Consider the following 21,222-nt stretch of genomic DNA (forward strand, 5'->3'; position numbering starts at 1 on the left):
TCCCAGGTTAAAATATTAAAAATATTCATTATTTCTTAACCTCCAAGGAGGGTAAAGTTGTGAATTAAAGATGTTCATTAAGGAAAAAAAAATTAATCCTTTTTCTTCATTATTATATTTCTGTCTCCACGGCATAGAAATAAGTTATGAATTTTTCGTCGTCAAAGGTATGTGAATGTTAGTTACCACAGCTACCATTATTCTGTATTTTGTAATTTGGTGTCTTTTTTAGGTTTCTATAAAGCCGGAATACTTTAATTGTTATTTATCAGTATTATTTTCACAATCATGAGGATAGATCAGTGAGGGTGTGCCCCTGCAACACGGGAATGGCGAGCGAAGCGATCTCTGCTACCCTGGGGTAGACCCCGAGGAGCCCCTTCGTTGACTCCTGGTTTTGCCTGGGCCCTGAGGGTCCAGTTTCTGGCTAGACGTGCCGGCTAGTGATTTAAATAGAAATATGGTCGGTAAATTGTAGAATTATAAAACTATTATTTTTAACGTTAGTAATTTTTTAAAAAGGTTTTTATTATTTTTTTAAAGATTTATTTATTTTTTTAAAATTTCAATTATTTTTACATCACCTCGTTAAATTTTTTAGTCATTAAAAACATTTTTGTAAGGTTGATTTACGGAAAAAAAGTAAAATAATAATTACTAGAAATTATTCGACTTTGTTTTAGGTATAATTTAGTGTATAACTGGTAACTAATCGTTTAGTGACGTATAATGCCACACTGCTTCTCTTGTATAACGTACCGAGGTGAAGTGGCGCGCTGTGTACAACATAGTAAACATATAAAGTGACTTTAGTACATTGTTCTTCTTTAGTAGGCATTCTGCTGTAGCGCATCTCAGATTTTGTTGGAACGTGTAACATAAAAAAGTTATGAATTCGACACCGCGAATTTTTCTAAACGATAGTTATACTCCTCCTGGTTCTAATACAGTTACAATAGTTGAACATCTACATACGGATAAAGAAAAAGGTTAGTTTTTAAAAAAATATTTTACTTAACTCTAGAAAAGCCGGTTTTTACACAAGTAAAACGTAGATTTTTCTTAAAATTTTATTATCTGTTAGTTATCTTAATTTTTTATCTGTTAGTTACAATGTCTATTGAAACGACTCCGACAATATTTTATTTATTTTTGCTTGTTATTTGTTTCTTATACGATTACCGCTTTTGCCATGACTGATATTTTCATTTATTAAAACTGATACGTTAGTTACGGATATACAAGAATTAGAATGTAGTTTTAAAAATGAACAGAAGTTTATTATTTATAAATTTATTTAAAAATGTTAAGGAAAATATAAATGCCTGAAAATTATTATAGAAATGAACAAAAACTTTAATCTATTACTTATAAGAAAATCAATTTAGTTGGAAATTTTACCAATTATTCAGAGGGCGTTGCTCTCTTGAGTGTACTCTGCCGTCATATCACAAATTCACACAGGTAGAAATCTAGAGATTTCTATTGGACCAGATTCTTGCTTTTTGGGCTCAAAAATGGATATAATGTTTTTTAGAACGGATACAAATATTACATGCAGGTCCATTAAACCATAAACATATAAGATAAATTGTGGGTAAGTTGGATAAGTTTAAAATAAGTCTGTCAAGTTGAAAAAGCTAGAAGTGATGGTGGTATGGTCACCAATAAGACCCTATACTTTTTAAACAAATTCAATTATTTATGATACTAGCAGTTAATTTTTGTAAAAAGTTAGAATCTTAAAATTAAGAGATGTTAAAAACGAACAAACAGCCGGTTACGAAAAAATCATTCTACGTTAGTCGTCGATCTTTACTACATTATGTTAACCTTTTTTGTAGAATTTTTTTCTCGACCGAAAATTGTACATTAATTAATTAATTTATATATCTAGTATTTATTAAGGTGTATACATAACATTTAAAATTCAAATAACATAGAATAACATGGGTAACGGGAAACCGCTTAACTCCTCATTTTCGTTTATAAACTTAGTATTATATACTTATTCTCTTGATAATGGTTATGTACAATATTATAAACGATTAGAGTGAGTGGATAAATAATTGTTTTCTTCACTAGGCATTCTGCTGTCGCACCACTTGGTTTCTGTCGGAATATATATTTCACAACATAAAAGTTATGAATTTGATACCGCGAATTTTTCTAAATAGTAGTTATAACTCTCGTGGTTTTAATACAGTTAAAATTTCTGTGGTTTTATGGAATTTGACACATAAACACATCTTCAGAAGGGTAAATACATTTTTTATCAATAAAGAAAAGGAAGAAAAAATTACATGATTTCTAATAGCGGGATTCAACAACTCGGAAATGTATACAGAAATTTAAGTATAATAAATAATTATATAATTTATTAATAACTAGCAGAGTTGCTATATGATTACTTGCGTTTCCCGTTGCGATCAGGGACGTTTAGCCAGTCAAGGCTCGCTTCATTTGCCCTTCCCAACTAACCGGGGTTTTTTTTAGCAGCTAATCATTTATGACACTAAATCCACATTCAGCTAAATATAAAGATGGAAACAATAACAATAGTTTTCCTGTTCATTCGGTTGAATTTGAATATTTGTTTTCTGTTTTCTTACAAAGCCATGCCATCGCTCCTTTTATATTAAATGAGGTTTTGTTTGAATTTTTTCAACGATTCTTCTTTTAACTCTGCACGCAACAAGCGACCGCCCTAGCGTCTAATAATGAAATCACGGCTACGAACTTGGCGGACAGAAGTTACCTATACTGGATGTTTACCCAGTTCGAATTGCGACTGAGAGTCGCCATACGGTTAACTTAAACTATGGACGAGTTCATTTTCGAATTGCCCCCTTAATAATCAGATTGTTCACCTGTGGGGCGTGGGCCCCATGTTGGGAAACACTGTGTTAGATTTAACTTTCGGTAAAAAACTTTCCCCATTACTGTCCGATTATTTCTGCTAATTTTAGGTAGATTTCATGAGAAAACTAGCTACCTATTGTAATGGGTACCATGATTCGACTTCCAGAAAAATTTTTTTCGACTCCCGTTTCACATCTCCCAGACCCCAAAACCACCGTCAGTTCAAAATATTTGAACTGACTTTTATACATAAAATACTGATTTAAAATAACTGATTTTTATACATAAAATATAACGACCCAAAATCTTGGTCGAGTTCATTAATGAGCAAAATCGGATCATGAGGGTGAAAATGGGGGGAGGAGTTTTTTCGAAAACACAAAATATCGCTATAACTTTCTTATTAAGTAAAATATCGAACTTGTTTAAAGTTCCTAATATTCTTTGGATAGGGACCTAAGACTTATCTAGTAAAGTCTTTTCATATCACTAACCATTGGCCTAGAGAGTGGAAAAAATAGGGTTTTGAAGACAAAAAAGTCATACCACCCTTAATAGGCACAGTATCGAATCGATTTAAAGTGGTCGTTATAACCTAAAACTTTTCTCTGAAAAAGTTTTGATATGACCAACCCTTACGGCAAGAGATGACCAAAATGTTGCTGGAATTGTAAGAAAATGGGGATTGTCGTATACTAAACATGTGAAACTTTTTTCACGTACAACCACTGTCGTATTGCGTTAATTTGAAGTATTTCTTAACTTTAAGGTAGAAATCTTTTTTATCCCCTACTTAGCACCGGTGAAATCTACCTCAGTCTTCCGGTGTGCCGAAAGGGATTTTTTAATATATAAATTATGTATATATAACGACGGATTAATAACTATTTAACTCGGTTTATGAATTTCAAACAATTTTGGTTTTCGGATTAGAGAAAATCGTATTTGCCGTCCATCATTTATTTTTCATTAAATTTTCATTACCGTTTAAGTTATTATGAAAATCGGTCCGAGTGATCGATGTTACAAGCATAAACTACATCGCCAACAAACAAACACCCTGCCCAAAATCCAAGTTCTCCAGATTACTTCAACAAATGTATTATCACCATAAAGAAAACTTTTTTCTGATTGTAGAGTTATACAACGTAAACGGGTCTTTTCTATTTTTCCCCCACAATGGTTTTTTTACATTACGTATTATATTTTATGTTTTACCTCTCTCTTACATTAACTCGCTCTTGGACTACGTGTGAGAGATTCATGGTACGGAACCTTTCAGTCGAATGAATTTGAAGCACTTCCGCTTATCCATTCGCTCTGAAATTTTGCATACAGGTCTTCTCCTGATGACAACACATTTTAGCAACATTTTCATGTCGCTAAGGTACGTTAATTAACTAAAGCGTCACGCGCTAGCTGATAACAAGAGTTCATTTAAGAATCGTGTACAAATAATGATACTGTTACTCTTTTGTGAACTGTTTTTGATTATGCTCATATTTAGATATTTAAATTTTTCAGTCTGTGATTGAAATATTTACTTCAAAAATAGAAATACCTTTTATGATTACTCGTATAATAGCCTAACAGTTAAGATCTAGTATTCTTTCTTATATAAACGTTTACTTTTTAACAATAATATGTCACATTCATAACGTTTTTAGATTTTCCAAATCGTAATTTATTTCATTATTACGTAAACGGTTAATGAACAATTTAAAAATGAAAATTTCTTAACCAAATTAAATTACAGGTATAGAAATGTGCACTTCACTATTCTTTCTTCCTTCTACGAAGTACTGTGATAGCGAAAAATTTCGGTTTTCAGATTTCAACGGAAATATCCATTTTGATCATCCCTGAATCCATTTTGACTAGTTTCGGCGTGACGTCTTTACGTATGTATCTCGCACAATACAAAAACGATTAGCCGTAGGATGTTGAAATTTTGGATTTAGGATTGTTTTAACATGTAGTTGTCCACTTCCCTTTTTGATTGCAATAGATTGGATCAAAAGTGTCCAAAAAAGCACAAAATCCAAAAGATTTGAATTTTGAACTTTTTGTTAATGTAGTAATACGCCCTGATTGAGAGCTTTTGAACGATACATCATAAGTGGTACTTTCTTTCATTTATTTCAGAGTTACAGCCAAATAAAATTTTAATTAATCAAATATTTGGATCTTACAAGGGAAAGGCACATCGGTTCGAATTCGACTTCATCTCCTTTTTTTAACTTTTTTCTTTTGTTTAAAATATATTGATTTATTAATAATTATTAACATTTGATTTAAAAAAAAATTACAATAAGTAATAATTTAATAACAATAAAAAAATTGAAAAAATGTAGAGGTTTAGTGAAATAAAATTTTATGTACTTGTAAAATTGAGTATATGCAAAATTTATAGGCGTACAAGGATGTCAAGTAGTGTTCACATCAGATTTTTTCTTTTCAGATAAAATTTAAGAATTAATTTATTATAAGTAGCCTTAAAAAAAAAAATTGTGTTTAATCTCTACTTCAGAATAACGCTACTTTTACGCCTTTGATCGATTTCTATGCATTTTAGAAAATTTTACTATTGTACTCTTGTTTGCGGTATTGGAAATTGGAGGCGTGAAAACTTCGAAAAATCGCTCAAACCTGTGCGCTTGCGCAGCTGTAAAGTATAAACTTACAAAGAATAAATAGTAGAAAATAAAAAATGTATAAAAAAATACTTTTTAAAAACCAACCTTATATTAAATGCACAAAAAAGTAGAAAATAAAAAATACGTAGAAAAGAATTTTAAAGCACCATTCTTAAATTAAACCTACTAAAAGTTAAAAAATGATTTTAAAACGGTTCCTCAGAATGGATTTGACGACAAGCTTTGATGTTTATATGAAGATTATGTGAAAGTCAACTTCAAATTAAAAATTTGATTTTTTGCCAATTTTTTCATATGCGTGATGAATGGCCTAAAGAGTGGGGAGTTCTTACCAAAGTACAAATCTTTTCTCCTCACTCTTCGGGCTATTCATCATGCATATGAAAAAATTGGCAAAATCATCAAATTTTTAATTTGAAGCTATGACTTTCACATAATTTTACATGTCATTATCAAAACTTGTCAAATCCATTCTGAGATACCGTCCTAAAACTACTTTTTACATTTTAGTGCGTTTAATTTAAGACTGGTGTTTTAAAGAATTTTTTTTACATACTTTTTATTTTCTAGTTTTCTTTCAGATCAGTGGGTATTTGGACGTATTAGTAGAGAAATTATAATTATAATTTAACCAAACTTAACGTGTGTTCTGCTCGCTACTCAAGTTTAGCGAGCGAAGGTTAATTTTAGTTAATTATATTTATAAGTATATGCTTATATTGGAGCTCTTTCAAATACATTTGGAAGATCCATGTTTGAATGAAATCGACGAATATAAAATAAAAAAAAAAAAACAGGTTAGCGAGCGAAGCTAGCTAAAGTTAAGTTTGGTTAGATTGCATTTATAATTTCTCTGAATTGGATTGTGTTTATAATTTAACGTAACGTAAAAAAATACATTGTGAGGAAAACAGAAAAAACCTACGTAAAAAGCTACATTATTTTACGAATTTAAATAATATTTCAACTTTTTTCACTTTTTTTTAAAGTATGAATAATACTCTCTATTAATTATCTAACAAAAAAAACTTGTTTTATACATTATTCATGAAAATATAAATTTGCTTAAAATTAGTATTCAGATTACATTTGTTAATTAATTTAATCTGTTAACAACTAGTCTTTTCCTTATCAACAAAATTTCAAATATTTCTCTAAAAGTATTTTCAACGATTAAATCTATTTTAAATTATCTTTTAATTAATTAACTTATTAGATGGTCTTCGAATTCTTGTAATTCATTTTTTTTTTATAAATATTTTATTTATTTATTTATTTATAACCGGGTGATTCAAAAAGGGCCTCACAATTTTAAAAACATATAAATATTTATTGGGATAACTTACAGATACGGTTGAGGTCTCATTTCCTAGCAAAACACACCAAGCTTTGACTCAAGTAGTTCATTAGTATCGAATTCGGTCACCAGTGTTGTTAAAAATGGATACATTTACTGGTGCAGAACGTACTCGCTGTGTGTTTTGGTTTTAAAATTTGCAATCAGCAACTGCAGTTCAACGTAATTTTTTGTAGAGTACGGTATGGAGTCTCATACTAGGCATACAATTTACTATAGGCACAAAAACTTCGTTGAGGCAATTTGTTTTTTTTCCAGACAGAATGCTTGTTTTTCTTCCAGGAGGCAGTCATAAATGTTAATGTTTTTCTGGACATGCTTCAAAATTTTGTAATTCCTCAGTCAGACGGTGGTGACCAAGATGGACGGTATTACTATCAGCAAGGCAGGACACCATCTCACCACCGCCTAGAAGTCCGAGATTTTCTTGATAATCGATTCTCAAGTCGGTGGATTGATCGTGAAGGTCCAATTGCATGGCCACCTCGCTCTCTAGATTTGACCCTGCTAGATTTTTTCTTGTGGGGTTTCATTAAAAATCGAGTCCTATGTACCGGCTTTGCCTGCTGATCTAGTTGAGCTAACAGAATTAACGCCCATTTACAGAGGTAATGCCCGACTTGCTGGCTACAGTCTGGAATGAAACCGACTTGAAGCGAATATTTAAGTTATCTCAATAAATCTTTATATGCTTTTAAAGTTGTGAAATCCTTTTTGAGTCGCCCGAATTTTTTTATGCCCATTTTTTCTGGGGTTCAGCAGACTGGATTTGGTAGGATTAATACATCTAAATGCCCTTCATAATTCAATCCTACTGAATTAAAAATATTTGGCATAAATAAAATGTTATATCTAATTGAAATTTGAACCTGGAATTCGCAGATAAAAGATGGAAATGTTACTACTACTCCACTATAGAAGTTTCTGATTGTTTTTTTTTTTGTCTTCAGCCAAATGACTGGTTTGATGCAGCTCTCCAAGATTCCCTATCAAGTGCTAGTCGTTTCATTTTAGAAACGACTAGCACATCTACATCCTACATCCCTAACAATTTGTTTTACATATTCCAAACGTGGCCTGCCTACACAATTTTTTCCTTCTACCTGTCCTTCCAATATTAAAGCGACTATTCCAGGATGCCTTAGTATGTGGCCTATAAGTCTGTCTCTTCTTTTAACTATATTTTTCCAAATGCTTCTTTCTTCATCTATTTGCCGCAATACCTCTTCATTTGTCACTTTATCCACCCATCTGATTTTTAACATTCTCCTATAGCACCACATTTCAAAAGCTTCTAATCTTTTCTTCTCAGATACTCCGATTGTCCAAGTTTCACTTCCATATAGCGACGCTCCAAACATATACTTTCAAAAATCTTTTCCTGACATTTAAATTAATTTTTGATGTAAAAAATTATATTTCTTACTGAAGGCTCGTTGCGCTTGTGCTATTCGGCATTTTGTATCGCTCCTGCTTCGTCCATCTTTAGTAATTCTACTTCCCAAATAACAAAATTCTTCTACCTCCATAATCTTTTCTCCTCCTATTTTCACATTCAGTGGTCCCTCTTTGTTATTTCTACTACGTTTCATTACTTTTGTTTTCTTCTTGTTTATTTTCATGCGATAGTTCTTGCGTAGGACTTCATCTATGCCGTTCATTGTTTCTTCTAAATCCTTTTTACTCTCGGCTAGAATTACTATATCATCAGCAAATTGTAGCATCTTTATCTTTTCACCTTGTACTGTTACTCCGAATCTAAATTGTTCTTTAACATCATTAACTGCTAATTCCATGTAAAGATTAGAAAGTAATGGAGATAGGGAACATCCTTGTCGGACTCCCTTTCTTATTACGGCTTCTTTCTTATGTTCTTCAATTATTACTGTTGCTGTATGGTTCTTGTACATGTTAGCAATTGTTCTTTTATCTCTGTATTTAAACCCTAATTTTTTTAAAATGCTGAACATTTTATTCCAGTCTACGTTATCGAATGCCTTTTCTAGGTCTATAAACGCCAAGTATGTTGGTTTATTTTTCTTTAATCTTCCTTCTACTATTAATCTGAGGCCTAAAATTGCTTCCCTTGTCCCTATACTTTTCCTGAAACCAAATTGGACTTCTCCTAACACTTCCACTCTTCTCTCAATTCTTCTGTATAGAATTCTAGTTAAGATTTTTGATGCATGACTAGTTAAACTAATTGTTCTGTATTCTTCATATTTATCTGCCCCTGCTTTCTTTGGTATCATGACTATAACACTTTTTTTGAAGTCTGACGGAAATTCCCCTTTTTCATAAATATTACACACCAGTTTGTTTAATCTATCAATCACTTCCTCACCCACACTGCGCAGTAATTCTACAGGTATTCCGTCTATTCCAGGAGTCTTTCTGCCATTTAAATCTTTTAATGCTCTCTTAAATTCAGATCTCAGTATTGTTTCTCCCATTTCATCCTCCTCAACTTCCTCTTCTTCCTCTATAACACCATTTTCTAATTCATTTCCTCCGTATAACTCTTCAATATATTCCACCCATATATCGACTTTACCTTTCGTATTATATATTGGTATACCATCTTTGTTTAACACATTATTAGATTTTAATTTATGTACCCTAAAATTTTCCTTAACTTTCCTGTATGCTCCATCTATTTTACCAATGTTCATTTCTCTTTCCACTTCTGAACGCTTTTCTTTAATCCACTCTTCTTTCGGCAGTTTGCACTTCCTGTTTATAGCATTTCTTAATTGCCGATAGTTCCTTTTACTTTCTTCATCACTAGCATTCTTATATTTTCTACGTTCATCCATCAGCTGCAGTATATCACCTGAAACCCAAGGTTTTCTACCAGTTTTCTTTATTCCGCCTAAGTTTGCTTCTGCTGATTTAAGAATTTCCTTTTTAACATTCTCCCATTCTTCTTCTACATTTTCTACCTTATCTTTTTTACTCAGACCTCTTGCGATGTCCTCCTCAAAAATCTTCTTTACCTCCTCTTTCTCAAGCTTCTCTAAATTTCACCGACTCATCTGACACCTTTTCTTCAGATTTTTAAACCACAATCTACATTTCATTATCACCAAATTATGGTCGCTATCAATGTCTGCTCCAGGGTAAGTTTTGCAGTCAACGAGTTGATTTCTAAATCTTTGCTTAACCGTGATATAATCTATCTGATACCTTGCAGTATCGCCTGGCTTTTTGCAAGTGAATATTCTTCTATTATGATTTTTAAATTGGGTATTGGCAATTACTATGATTGTTATTTCTTCTTAATATTTTTAATTTTATTTATTTATTGTTGTTGCTATTTTTTCTGAATAAAATTCTTACGAAACTATATTACAAATTTCCAAAAAAAATTCCTCAAATGATTTATTTAATGTTCCCTAGGTGATTCACTTCAAATATTTGTCGTTTTTTTTTTAATTTGGAAGAAATAGCGCATCAACGTTTTTTTTTAATTTTTAAATGTCCATTAATACTTGTGAAGCTGATAGTGTAAATTTATTATTGGTATAAAATGAAAATTTGTATAGAGCCGCCATAATGCTATCGGAACACATATGCAGAAATGAATTTGCCTAAGTATACTACAGAATATTCTGATAAAATCACTTATTTTTTTAATAAAATTAAATAATTATTCATTATTTTTACAATGTAATAGAAAAAAGTACCGCCCTTTTAACATTTTGTAAAATTTTTTTCCAATTGTAACTAAATAACTTTCATTAATTTAGCGTACTAACAACAACAAAAACATTTACAACGAAAAGCTTCAAAATATTGAACATTTTTAGTTGTTTCATGAGTTGTGATTTTTTAACCCAGCTCTAACCCCAATTTTTTTCCTTTTTATCCTCAAAACAAATAATTTTAGGTAAATCGTTCGTATATGAAGAAGTATAAATCGTTCGAACGAATGAATCGTTCGTGAGCAGCGCACAGTTGCCCAGCTGCCCGGCGCACTACGTAGTCCGCTCTGCGCCAGTAGCAGCTTAAATAAAGAATGTGAGCATATATTTCAAACAAACAAACAAACCCACGCACCATCATCTTTTATACAGAGTAAAATGTTGTAATGCAACGTAATCACGGAGTACGTTAGAACTTCGGTAAGAGGCGACGAAGTCAACGATTTAAGTTCTACACCTGACCTAACCTAACAGGGAAATGAAAATGGGAAAAAATAAGCGTGGAAACATTACATTTCAGTTCGATTAGATTAGTAATAAAGAATAATTTCAAAAAATACCTTGAATTTTGTTAGTCAACGTTTTGTTTTCCATTTGATGAACCGTGTGACTCGAATATATCATTTTATTCATTTTTTAATGTACCTTTACGAATCGCGCCGCTAGATAGCAGTACTTGGTAGTACTAGGTTGCGTACAAAAACTTGATAATATACTTGAAATAATAAGATTTAAAAGAAAATATACTACAGCTTGTTTTAATAGTAAATGCTCTTATGTAAATGAAAGTACTGAAGATGTTTTTAATTCAGTTTTACAGTTTTTTTTAATTCCCATCACTTCTTTAAAAAAAATAAAAAATATTCCTTTTTTAATTGTATTAAAAAAGGAATAAAAAAAACAGAAATAAATTCGATTGGTGAAATCGAATTTAACGATAAAAATCGAGGGTTACACTTAGAAAGTAATAAGTGCAATATTACATCACGGATCTTCGATTCGTAAAGGTCATTATACTTGTTTTATTAAAACAGGAAAGATGTGGTATGAAGTGAATGATGACTATCAACAAAAAAAAAAAAAAATGGGCCGTGAAATTCAATTTGTTTGTTCTAAGGAAATACATTTTAATAATAAATCCATACGATAACAATCAGTAGTTTATAAAAAAAATAATAATAATAATAAAAGAATAATCTAACAAAACGCAGTAATATCCAAAAAATTACAATAAAAAATTACAAACCGTACGGTAAGAGCTCAGAAATATTATTTCCTCCGCTCAAAAAACAAAAATTTCTGTAATATAAATAAAATTGTTTTTAACAAAACGACTGCTATCAAAAACACTACATTTCTGCTATCAAAATCTGTTATTAATTTAGAATTTCCTTTAAAAAAAAAATACATGTTAAATATATGTAATGGACAACAGATGTACAATAATAGGTAATACGCAATGTTTAAGCGTTCCTTATAATAAGCAAAAAACAGAAAAATTTGTTACAAAATTTTTACCGGCCCGATTTCAATTATATGCGATATATATCACATTACAGAAATAATACAATTCTTATGATTATTCATTGTTTAATAAATGAAATCGGGCCGATAAGAATTTTGTAACAAATTTTTTTTTTTTTGCTTATATGGAACGCTTAAACATTTTTTATTATCTATTATTGTATATCTATTGTCTGTTAACATGTATTTTATTAAAGAAAATTCTAACGTAATAACAGATTTTGACAATAGAAATGTAGTGTCTTACCTTCTTTGATGTCAGTATCGTTTTGTTAACAGTTATATCTATATTACAGGAATTCTTGTTTTTGAGCAGAAGAAATGATATCTGCAAGACCTTTACCGTACGGTTTACAATTTGAAGTACCGGTAAATAAAACAGTTTTTGAAACCGTTAGTAGTCACATAAATTTTTTTCAGTTTAAAATCTACAAATTATCGACAGCAATTTCTGCTTTTTAAATTTTGTTTAGAAATTAAAAAAAAATAAAACGACTGTGTCGATGCGTGGACACACTCCGGAAGCGAAGCTTCTTACACAATATTATGAATTATTAATAGTGAAAAATAACGTATACGCAATATATAAAACTGATAAAATTTTTATTATTAAGAAATATGAACTAACAGTGAAATACACATATTATAAAAAAGAGAGAACGCCCGTATACGCGTAAGCTGTGTATACGTTTGGATATACAGTGAGTGAGAGCGTGCTTACCGAACACGCGTGTTAGTATAGGTATATTTAGCTAGCGCGTGACGCTTTTTTGTGATGCTCGTTTTTTTCTCGGTTGACTCCCCATCCCGAAGTCAGCGTTAAGAAGTTTTAGTTCAACAAAATTAAATATGTATATTAAATTAAAATAAAACAAAAATGTATTATTATTTAAGTTAAATTATTTATTATTATTTTTTTTAATTTTAGAATCTGTTAGAAACTTTTTTTATGGTAGAGCTCAGGAATTTCTGATAGCTTATTAAAAAAAAAAATACATACCAATAAAAATAACTTTTCTATACATAAATCTATAAAAAATGTAAGTATATCTATTTGTTCAGAAATCATACCCAATCGTCTTCCATTTTTCTAATGAAACTTATGGGATGACTTGCTCTTGGTTTTGATTTAAAGTTACGATCGTAGAGACCGTTAAACCCTTTTAAAAATGTTGCCAATGAACCCCTGTTTTTTTCTTTTTCAATCAAACTTTATTTTATTTTATTTTGTTACTTAAATGTTATTTCACTAATAAAGTATATAAAAAAATCTTCAACAAATTTGTTCTAAAATAATTTTCAATATTAAAAAAAAATTTAGCACATTATCAACATTCAGTCGCATCATGTTTTTGTTATTATTTTTCTTATAAAAGTTATAGTAAGTTTATACTTAATAAATATCGATATTCTCGGTTGATATTAAATAAAAATCGATATTAACCAAAAAATTACTTAATAGAAAAAATTATTTGTATATTACCAGATACTAGTCATTTTTAACATTTATCTGTCGATTAAAAATTAAAAACCAAAAATAGTCATAAAATTCAGAAGTGAAAAATAAAAAATAAATATCAACGTAAAATTGATAAAAAAAGTATTTTTTTAAATTGTTGCATTAATCTTTGTTTAAATAATGTCTTTTCTCGAAGTATTATTCATTCATTAATAATAAGTGTAATATTGTTTTTTAAATTTTGGTTATAATTATTATGGGTATATTTAATAATTTGAAGGTCATTAATTGCAGTTTATTATTTACAATGTTTTGCACATTTTTATCCTGTGTTTAATTATTTTTTTTGTTGATTCCAACATAGTGTTTACTTTGACATACAATAAGCGTTTATCTATGTATGTCATGCATTTATATTCATAATGCACAAAACAAAATATTAAATATCACATTGCGTACTCAGAATTAGCGTTAGAATAATAATTCCTCATGAATTATTAAAATATTATTTATACAAATATTATAAATTAAAATTATATTTTTATTTAACAAGAATTTCTTTTTAATTGGATATTTGAAGTTGTACACTTTTTTTTTGACTGATGAATTAATTCACTACAGAGAAGCTTGAACTTGGGGATATGAAAATGGAAAAATTTATAGCGTATGAAAAATGCCTGACCGGGATACGAACCCGGGACCTTCGAATAAAAGATCGACAGTTATAAGTTGTAATTTTATTTTTTATTTTTTTTCCATACAGTTTTATTAGATTATAGAAAAAATAATAATAATTACGAAAAAAAATTAAAAATAAATATACAGAGTGATTCGCAAAGATTGTATTAAACTTTCAGGTTATCATCTTTTACTGGGTGTTAAAGAAAAAAGTTCATGTAGAGATAGCTATGGAAACTCTTCAGTCGCGAATGTAAGCTGGTGAAAGATTTTACCCTGTTTCTTTTTGATAAAAATTATAATTCTCTTGATCCCTTTGCAGGCAGAAAGACCAATTTTATATAACGTTGTAAAATTCAGTTTCTAAAATTAAGAAATTAGTTTAAATATTTTTGTGTGCCTTCTATATTAACTTTAATTTTTATTTTCTATTCCTCTTTCTCTTTCATCATTAATTTTTCCTTGTTCTTTTCTTTTCTTGTTCATACAAACACTTCTTTTTCAATTTTCTTTTTCCAATTAATTACTATAATAATCTAATTGCAACATATGTATTGATTTCTAGAAACTAAGTTATTTTTAAATAATCAAAAATTTGTTAGTTGTTGATAATATGAATGATTATTTTATATTTAATTAGGCGGCTTTTCGTTTTGCCAAGGGGCGGAGCTCCCTGGAACGCGGCTGTGTTCGTTATCTTATGGTATTGAGAATAATACCGATAAATAACAATTAAATCTTGAAAACGTTTCCCTCGTTGTTAACTTAGCAGCTGTAATAAGCTCCTGCTATTTTACAAATATATCCCTTTTGGTTCTCCTTTCCAATTCCGAGCGTGACAGTAAGAACAAGCGTCTGTCATGGCGACAATATATCAATGATCGGCGTACTTAATCTGTACTTTATAGCTAAAGGCACTTCTATCCTTATGTGACCATGGTAGCTCTTCAATGACATCAGTATGAACTCGTGAGAAATTTAACTGCAACAAATCGCGTTGAAAATTTATTTCAGCTCCAGTCTGGGCTTAGTCTTCTCGGTCAGCAGCTAGATCAATCACCTGTTTCAGCTGTTATAGAAGCACAATTTAGTCTTATTCTTTTAGCAGACTTTGAACAATAAGTCAATTAATAACTTAAATAGCCCTGAGGTAGATAATCCCCACGTCCGGAACACAACATCTATGTTCCACGTCCAGGGCGGCAACAGCTGTACCTTTGTACATCACATATAGCTGGCTAACGGGGTTCCGAGTAAATTCCTCGGTTATGCTTTGCTAAGTTTGACCTGGTTCCAATTTCAGGTCACTAAACGGACTGGATTTTTGGCTACCTGCAGGAAATGAAATAACAAACGATTTTGGAAATGGATTCATACCATTCTTAGAGCTGGCGATGTGGCGGCCAGGGTCAATGTTATTGCAGGTGTAACGGAGACCCTTCCGTTGTCCACATGCCCCCTGCGATGGCAAGCATGTAGCAATGGTGCCCATGTATGTCGGTGCATGGGAGCTCTGAAAGCTTCGGTGAGTAGGAGCCTGGAGTCAGTGCAGAGACTGCGCATCCGCTCTCTGCCAGGACATATGCCGGTTCCACCGGAGTACCGGATAGGACCTCCAAGGTTAGTAGCCCTGGAGTGGGGGTGTACCCCGGCGGCTAGCCTTGCTACAGAAGGGATCCACTGTTCATGAACATTGAACATTCAAACGTGGCAGAGGGTGCACGTAAACACCCTCGTTTAGAAACCGCCGATTCGCCACAAGCGAAGCGGAAAAAAAGTAAGGAGAGTGATAAGATTAGAAAAGATGCTGATAAAATCAGTAAAGATTTGAGAAAAGCTTTGTTTGGAAATAATGTTCCCAAACCAAGATTTTTGGTCATTATAAAAGAGAATGGTAACTTCCAAAAGGTAAGTCCATTCTTAATTGCCAGAGAGATTACAAATTGTGCTGGTGGTCCTGTCAAGGAAATCCGTAAGACGTTTAACGGATTACATGTCGAAACTATAAACGACATGCAAAGCCAGAAAGTCCAGGCGTTGAAGAAGATCGGTGAATTTGCGGTTACTGTCCAACCGCATAGTACACTTAATTCATCTAGAGGAGTTGTTTGCCGTGATCTTCTTAACTGTACTGAAGAAGAAATAGTGCAGGAAATGTCTAGTCAGGGAGTGACACATTGTCGCAGACTTTCTATGAGACGAAATGGTGAGATTCTTCCTTCGGCCTCTCATGTTTTGACATTCAATAGGCCAAGTCTTCCTGAAAAGGTACGAGCTGGCATCCATCGGCTTGATCTACGGGCATTTATTCCGCAGCCGATGAGATGTTTTAGATGTCAACGTTTCGGACACACTGCAGCTAGATGTGAAGCGCAGGAAATTTGTATATGCGGAATGAAGATACATGAGGGTGATCCATGTAAAGACCCTCCAGTCTGCATTAATTGTAAAGGGCACCATAACTGTCGATCCAGGAACTGCCCAGTATACAAATCAGAAACAGGCATTCAGGAGGTTAAAACGCTTCAAAAATTCAGCTACCCTGAAGCGAAGAAGATTGTAAACCTACGTACACCTAGATCATCTACTTCATACGCAGAAGCAGCTGCTGCTCCCCCCCCCCCACACCTAAAATCAACGTGGAGCAGTTGCTTAATACGATGGCACCAAGTCTCGCGACAATGATAGAAAGAATCATTGATTCCAAGATCGAGTCGACTCATCAGATATAACAAAGTAAACATGAGAAGGCTCAATCCCGGACTGACGTCGCCGACAGAAGACCCGTACCAGCGCAGTTTAAAAAACCGGCAAAATCCTCGATTATAACTCCAGCAATAGACGTAATGAAGAAAAATCTTGATTTATTCGACAAAGATCTAAAGATCACCCCGACGACGAGTCATATAGCTAAGGATACTGTGACAAGAGTACAGGAAAAATCTGCGTCAACCAAAATGGAGGTGCAAGTAACTATCGAAAAAACACCAGACACAGACGATATTAAAATCGTACCTACAGAGGCCCCAAAAGCTCAGAGAACAACTGTGGCGAGAGCATCTGTATCAGCCGGCCCAAGCACAGCCTTAGACATTGAATCGAGTTCATCAGCCGCCGAAAGTGCATCGGTTGCAAGTTTAGACTCAATTGCAACGATGCTCACAGCACCATTGAAGCTTTCATCACCTGATGTAAGCCGGCGAACGTCATTGGCGTCAGAAAGAGAAGACGATGCCATGTCCGAAGCCTCAGACACTCTGTCGTCGGAAGTTGAGGCCGTTCGCAGAATGGAAAAACGGTGTAAAAAAGGTTGGCCGAAAGGAAAGCCTAGAAAGTAATATAATTGGATCAGAAATTATAAGGAAAAGTAAAATTTTGATCATTTTTTTTGACACATGAAAATGTGAAATTTTGAACCTTTTTTTTATTTTTTTTTGAAGTGGGATGGGGCTAATGACCAAAGTAGTGATGCCCCTAAAAACCTCAAAAAAAAAAAAAAAAAAATAACTTAAATAATTTTTTTTTTCTTGAAGGCATATTTTTTTAACATTTGACATCAATATCGGCAGCCATAATAAGCAGTCAAAATTGTTAAAAATTCGCTAAATATGCTACTTTAAGCTAATTACAATAATCATAATAATAATTGTATATTAAAATATTTAAAAGCATATAGATGTGAACTTAGAGATCTTTTTCTTTTACCATGATAAAAGAAATATAAGGAAATAAAAGGATTAATGTTTTTCTTTAATGAATATCTTTAATGTTATAACCCGAATTATTTAATCCTAAATATAATTAGGATTATCGTGATAATTCTTATTGGAGATAACGACCAAACCTCTAAATTATAAATCTGCAAATTTTTATTAAAATCTCTCCAATAATTTTTGTGTTATGAGCGCACAGGGACGATCCTAGTTATGATTTTATTGTATGAATAGATATATTATTTAAATCTAGAATTTTAGCAATTTTTGAAGTCTTAGGAGTTTTGTAATTTATATTGGGTTGTCCAAAACATTTTGAACCTTGGAGGCCTTTTTAAGAATACATTTATTGTTATCAGAAAATAACATTATGAGACCACATATGCACCATTTTTTTCGATGACCTATTACCATTTTTCTATCAATACCGTAATCTCGTCTGTGTAGAATTCCTGCAGTTTCCGATCAAAAAAATTGTGACACGTGGTTTTCATAGCCCTCTTTGGGAACTAACAAAACATTATTCAGAGAGTTCTGCAGAGACCGAAACTAATGATAGTCTGACGGTCCCAGGTCCGGACCTGGTACCGTTTTAATGCATTCACCATATACGATGGCTGTATTAAAACATCCCAATCAAGTTCTCAATTTTTGACGGGTCGTTAAAGATGTATGCGGTCTGGCGTAGTCAGCGTGGTACACGACATCCCTTCTATTGATCAAATCAGGCCGTTTCTTTTGAATTGCTAAATTCACGCTAATTTTCGACAATACAGGTCTGATTTTATCGTTCTGCTGGCGGTAGCAACTCCTGATGCACAGTGCTCTTCTAATTCAACCAAACTCGTAGTACAACCTTTCTGGGCGTCAGTGTAGGCTTTGCCACAGATTGTGGAGCTTCTCCTCGCTTCGACCACGATCTTTTTCTTATAGTGTTATCCATTTTTCATCGCTCGTGATAAACCGGTTGGAAATGGTTGCTCAATTTCGTTACGTTTCAGTCGAGATTTGCAGATAGAAATTCTATCGAGTAAATGTTTCTGAGCCAGATCATGTGGTAACCAAACGTCGATCTTCTTTTGTAGCCAGGTTTCTACAAATTGTTTAATACTGCATGGTGATGTTCGTTAATCTACGTCATTGGCAGTGTCATGACAGCGTACATGTCGGTCTTCCTCGACTTTTGACAGAATACGCCAACGCTATCTCGTGCGCAGAAGGCTCACTACTTTTTAGACTACCTATCATTACTTATGTATACATCAAGTAGACAGTTTTGGATTTATTGTTACTCCCAAATATTGTATTGTTAAGAAATAAATAATGCCTGATCTTCAACACATGATTTATAAAATCATGAAAAAATTTGAATCTTTCCTTTCCATTAAACATCGTCATTGTATAAGAAGTTCTTCTGAAAAATTTATTTAAGTGCAGTTTTCTCCGAAAAATCTTCTCCCGTAGGTAAACCAAAACAAAACACAGTGATGATCATAAGGATGATGAAGTATTATCCATAATTCGTATCTCATTTAACCATTGATCAAATTTTTCTATGGTATACCAACAGTTGTCACAAGGAATGGGTGGTCCATAATTATATTAAAATGTTCTCTATAATAATTTATTAAAAAAATAAAAGAATTTTATTTAAAAGGGACGAAAAATCTTTCGTTTTCGGAACTACCATTCATATACGAATATGTATGAACGGTAATTTTTTTTAATATTGGTATAAGAAATGAAAATATTACATTTATTAAATGGATAATAAGGACATCTAATATTTCGTTTTGTAAATTAAGTCAGTAGAAGGAAAAGTAGACTCCTTTTTACTTCCTTGTACTTCATACAAGGAAGTATTGTAATCGCGAAAAATTTCTGTTTTCAAATTTCAACGGAAATATCCATTTTGGCTAGTTCGGCGTGACGTCTGTATGCACGTACGTATGTATCTCGCATAATTAAAAAACGTTTAGCAGTAGGATGTTGAAATTCTGAATTTAGGACTGTTGCAACATCTAGTTGAGCCCCTCCCCTTTTGATTGCAATCGACTGAACAAAAAGTGTCCAAAAATCTTTAAAATAGGATTTTTGACTTTTTCTTAACTGCAGTAATAAGCCCTCATTGAGAGCTTTTCAACGATATATGTTATATCGTTATAGCCAAATTGAATCTTAATAAATGAAATATTTGGATCTTACATGAGGAAGGCATATCGGTTTGAAAGATTTCAACTCCTTTTTCTTTTTAAAAATTTTTTAAATTTAATTGAATTGATTTATTAATAATTGTTAACCACTCATTGTAAAATAATTTTTACGATGAATAATAATTCAAAAACAAAGAAAAAAATATCAGTAATTATTAATGAAATAAAATTTTATGTACTTTTCATTTAAAAAAAAATTGTATATGTAACTTAATAGGCGTACAAAGAAGTTATGTGGTGTCTAAGTTAGATTTTTATACACAGTAAATAAAAAAGTTGCTGAATATTATAATTGTGGTTCGATTATCTTTTGTAGTACTATATAGGCGAATAGTTTAGTGTTCCTTACTAGATAAAAACATCTGGGTTCGAATACCGGTTAAAATATGTAATATCTCTCTGTCGGATGTAATTAAATCTTATAATTCTTCCACAATTCTCGGTTTATGTAAAGATTATCCCTGCCAAATAAAATAACTGTTGTGTAATGTAAACAATATTTTTTTCTCTTTTTAGGTTTGTTTACAAAGTAAATAAACAATTTTCCTTCAATCCGGCATATTTTGTATTTATGCATATATATATAATATATACGTATCGAACTCAAGTGAACTTGTTTAGTGTAAATAATTAAAAAAAAAAAATAATAAATTGTATAAGATAAATTATTTTTTCATTATTTGATAAAGAATTTTCTGTTATTTGACCTAAAGTGTCAAAGTGGTTTGATTATTACATCCTATTTTCAAAAGACGACGCAGATCTGTTATTGCCCTCTTAACGATAGCAACTAATCTGTGTGACTGGATTCCATTGTATTATAAATGAAACGCCAATATCTGTCAATTAATGGTCACGCAAATGGATTGTGTGATGAATCGTCTCTAGTTAACATAATATGCTCATTTCAGAAGTAAACTGTTAACATTGTCAATTACTAATTCACTGAAATTTGCGAGTTGAATTTACTAAGTAGTATATATATATATATATATATATATATATATACTAATAATTTAACTTTGTTTTAAATTTAACGAAAGTCACTGTTCAGG

At 31.8% G+C, this 21,222-nt stretch overlaps 1 protein-coding gene across 1 annotated transcript in view; it reads left to right on the plus strand.

Annotated features, from left to right (window-relative positions):
- The first annotated feature begins 838 nt into the window (after window positions 1-838).
- The window catches only part of LOC142329906 (sodium-independent sulfate anion transporter-like), a 165,816-nt gene continuing 145,432 nt past the window's right edge, over window positions 839-21,222 (plus strand). Inside the window, exon 1 of the mRNA XM_075374832.1 lies at window positions 839-989. Coding sequence (XP_075230947.1) covers window positions 890-989 — 100 coding nt within the window. The 5' untranslated portion in view covers window positions 839-889. The remainder of the gene's footprint in view (window positions 990-21,222) is intronic.

Source organism: Lycorma delicatula, chromosome 9, assembly GCF_047948215.1.
Source record: "Lycorma delicatula isolate Av1 chromosome 9, ASM4794821v1, whole genome shotgun sequence".
NCBI lineage: Eukaryota > Metazoa > Arthropoda > Insecta > Hemiptera > Fulgoridae > Lycorma > Lycorma delicatula.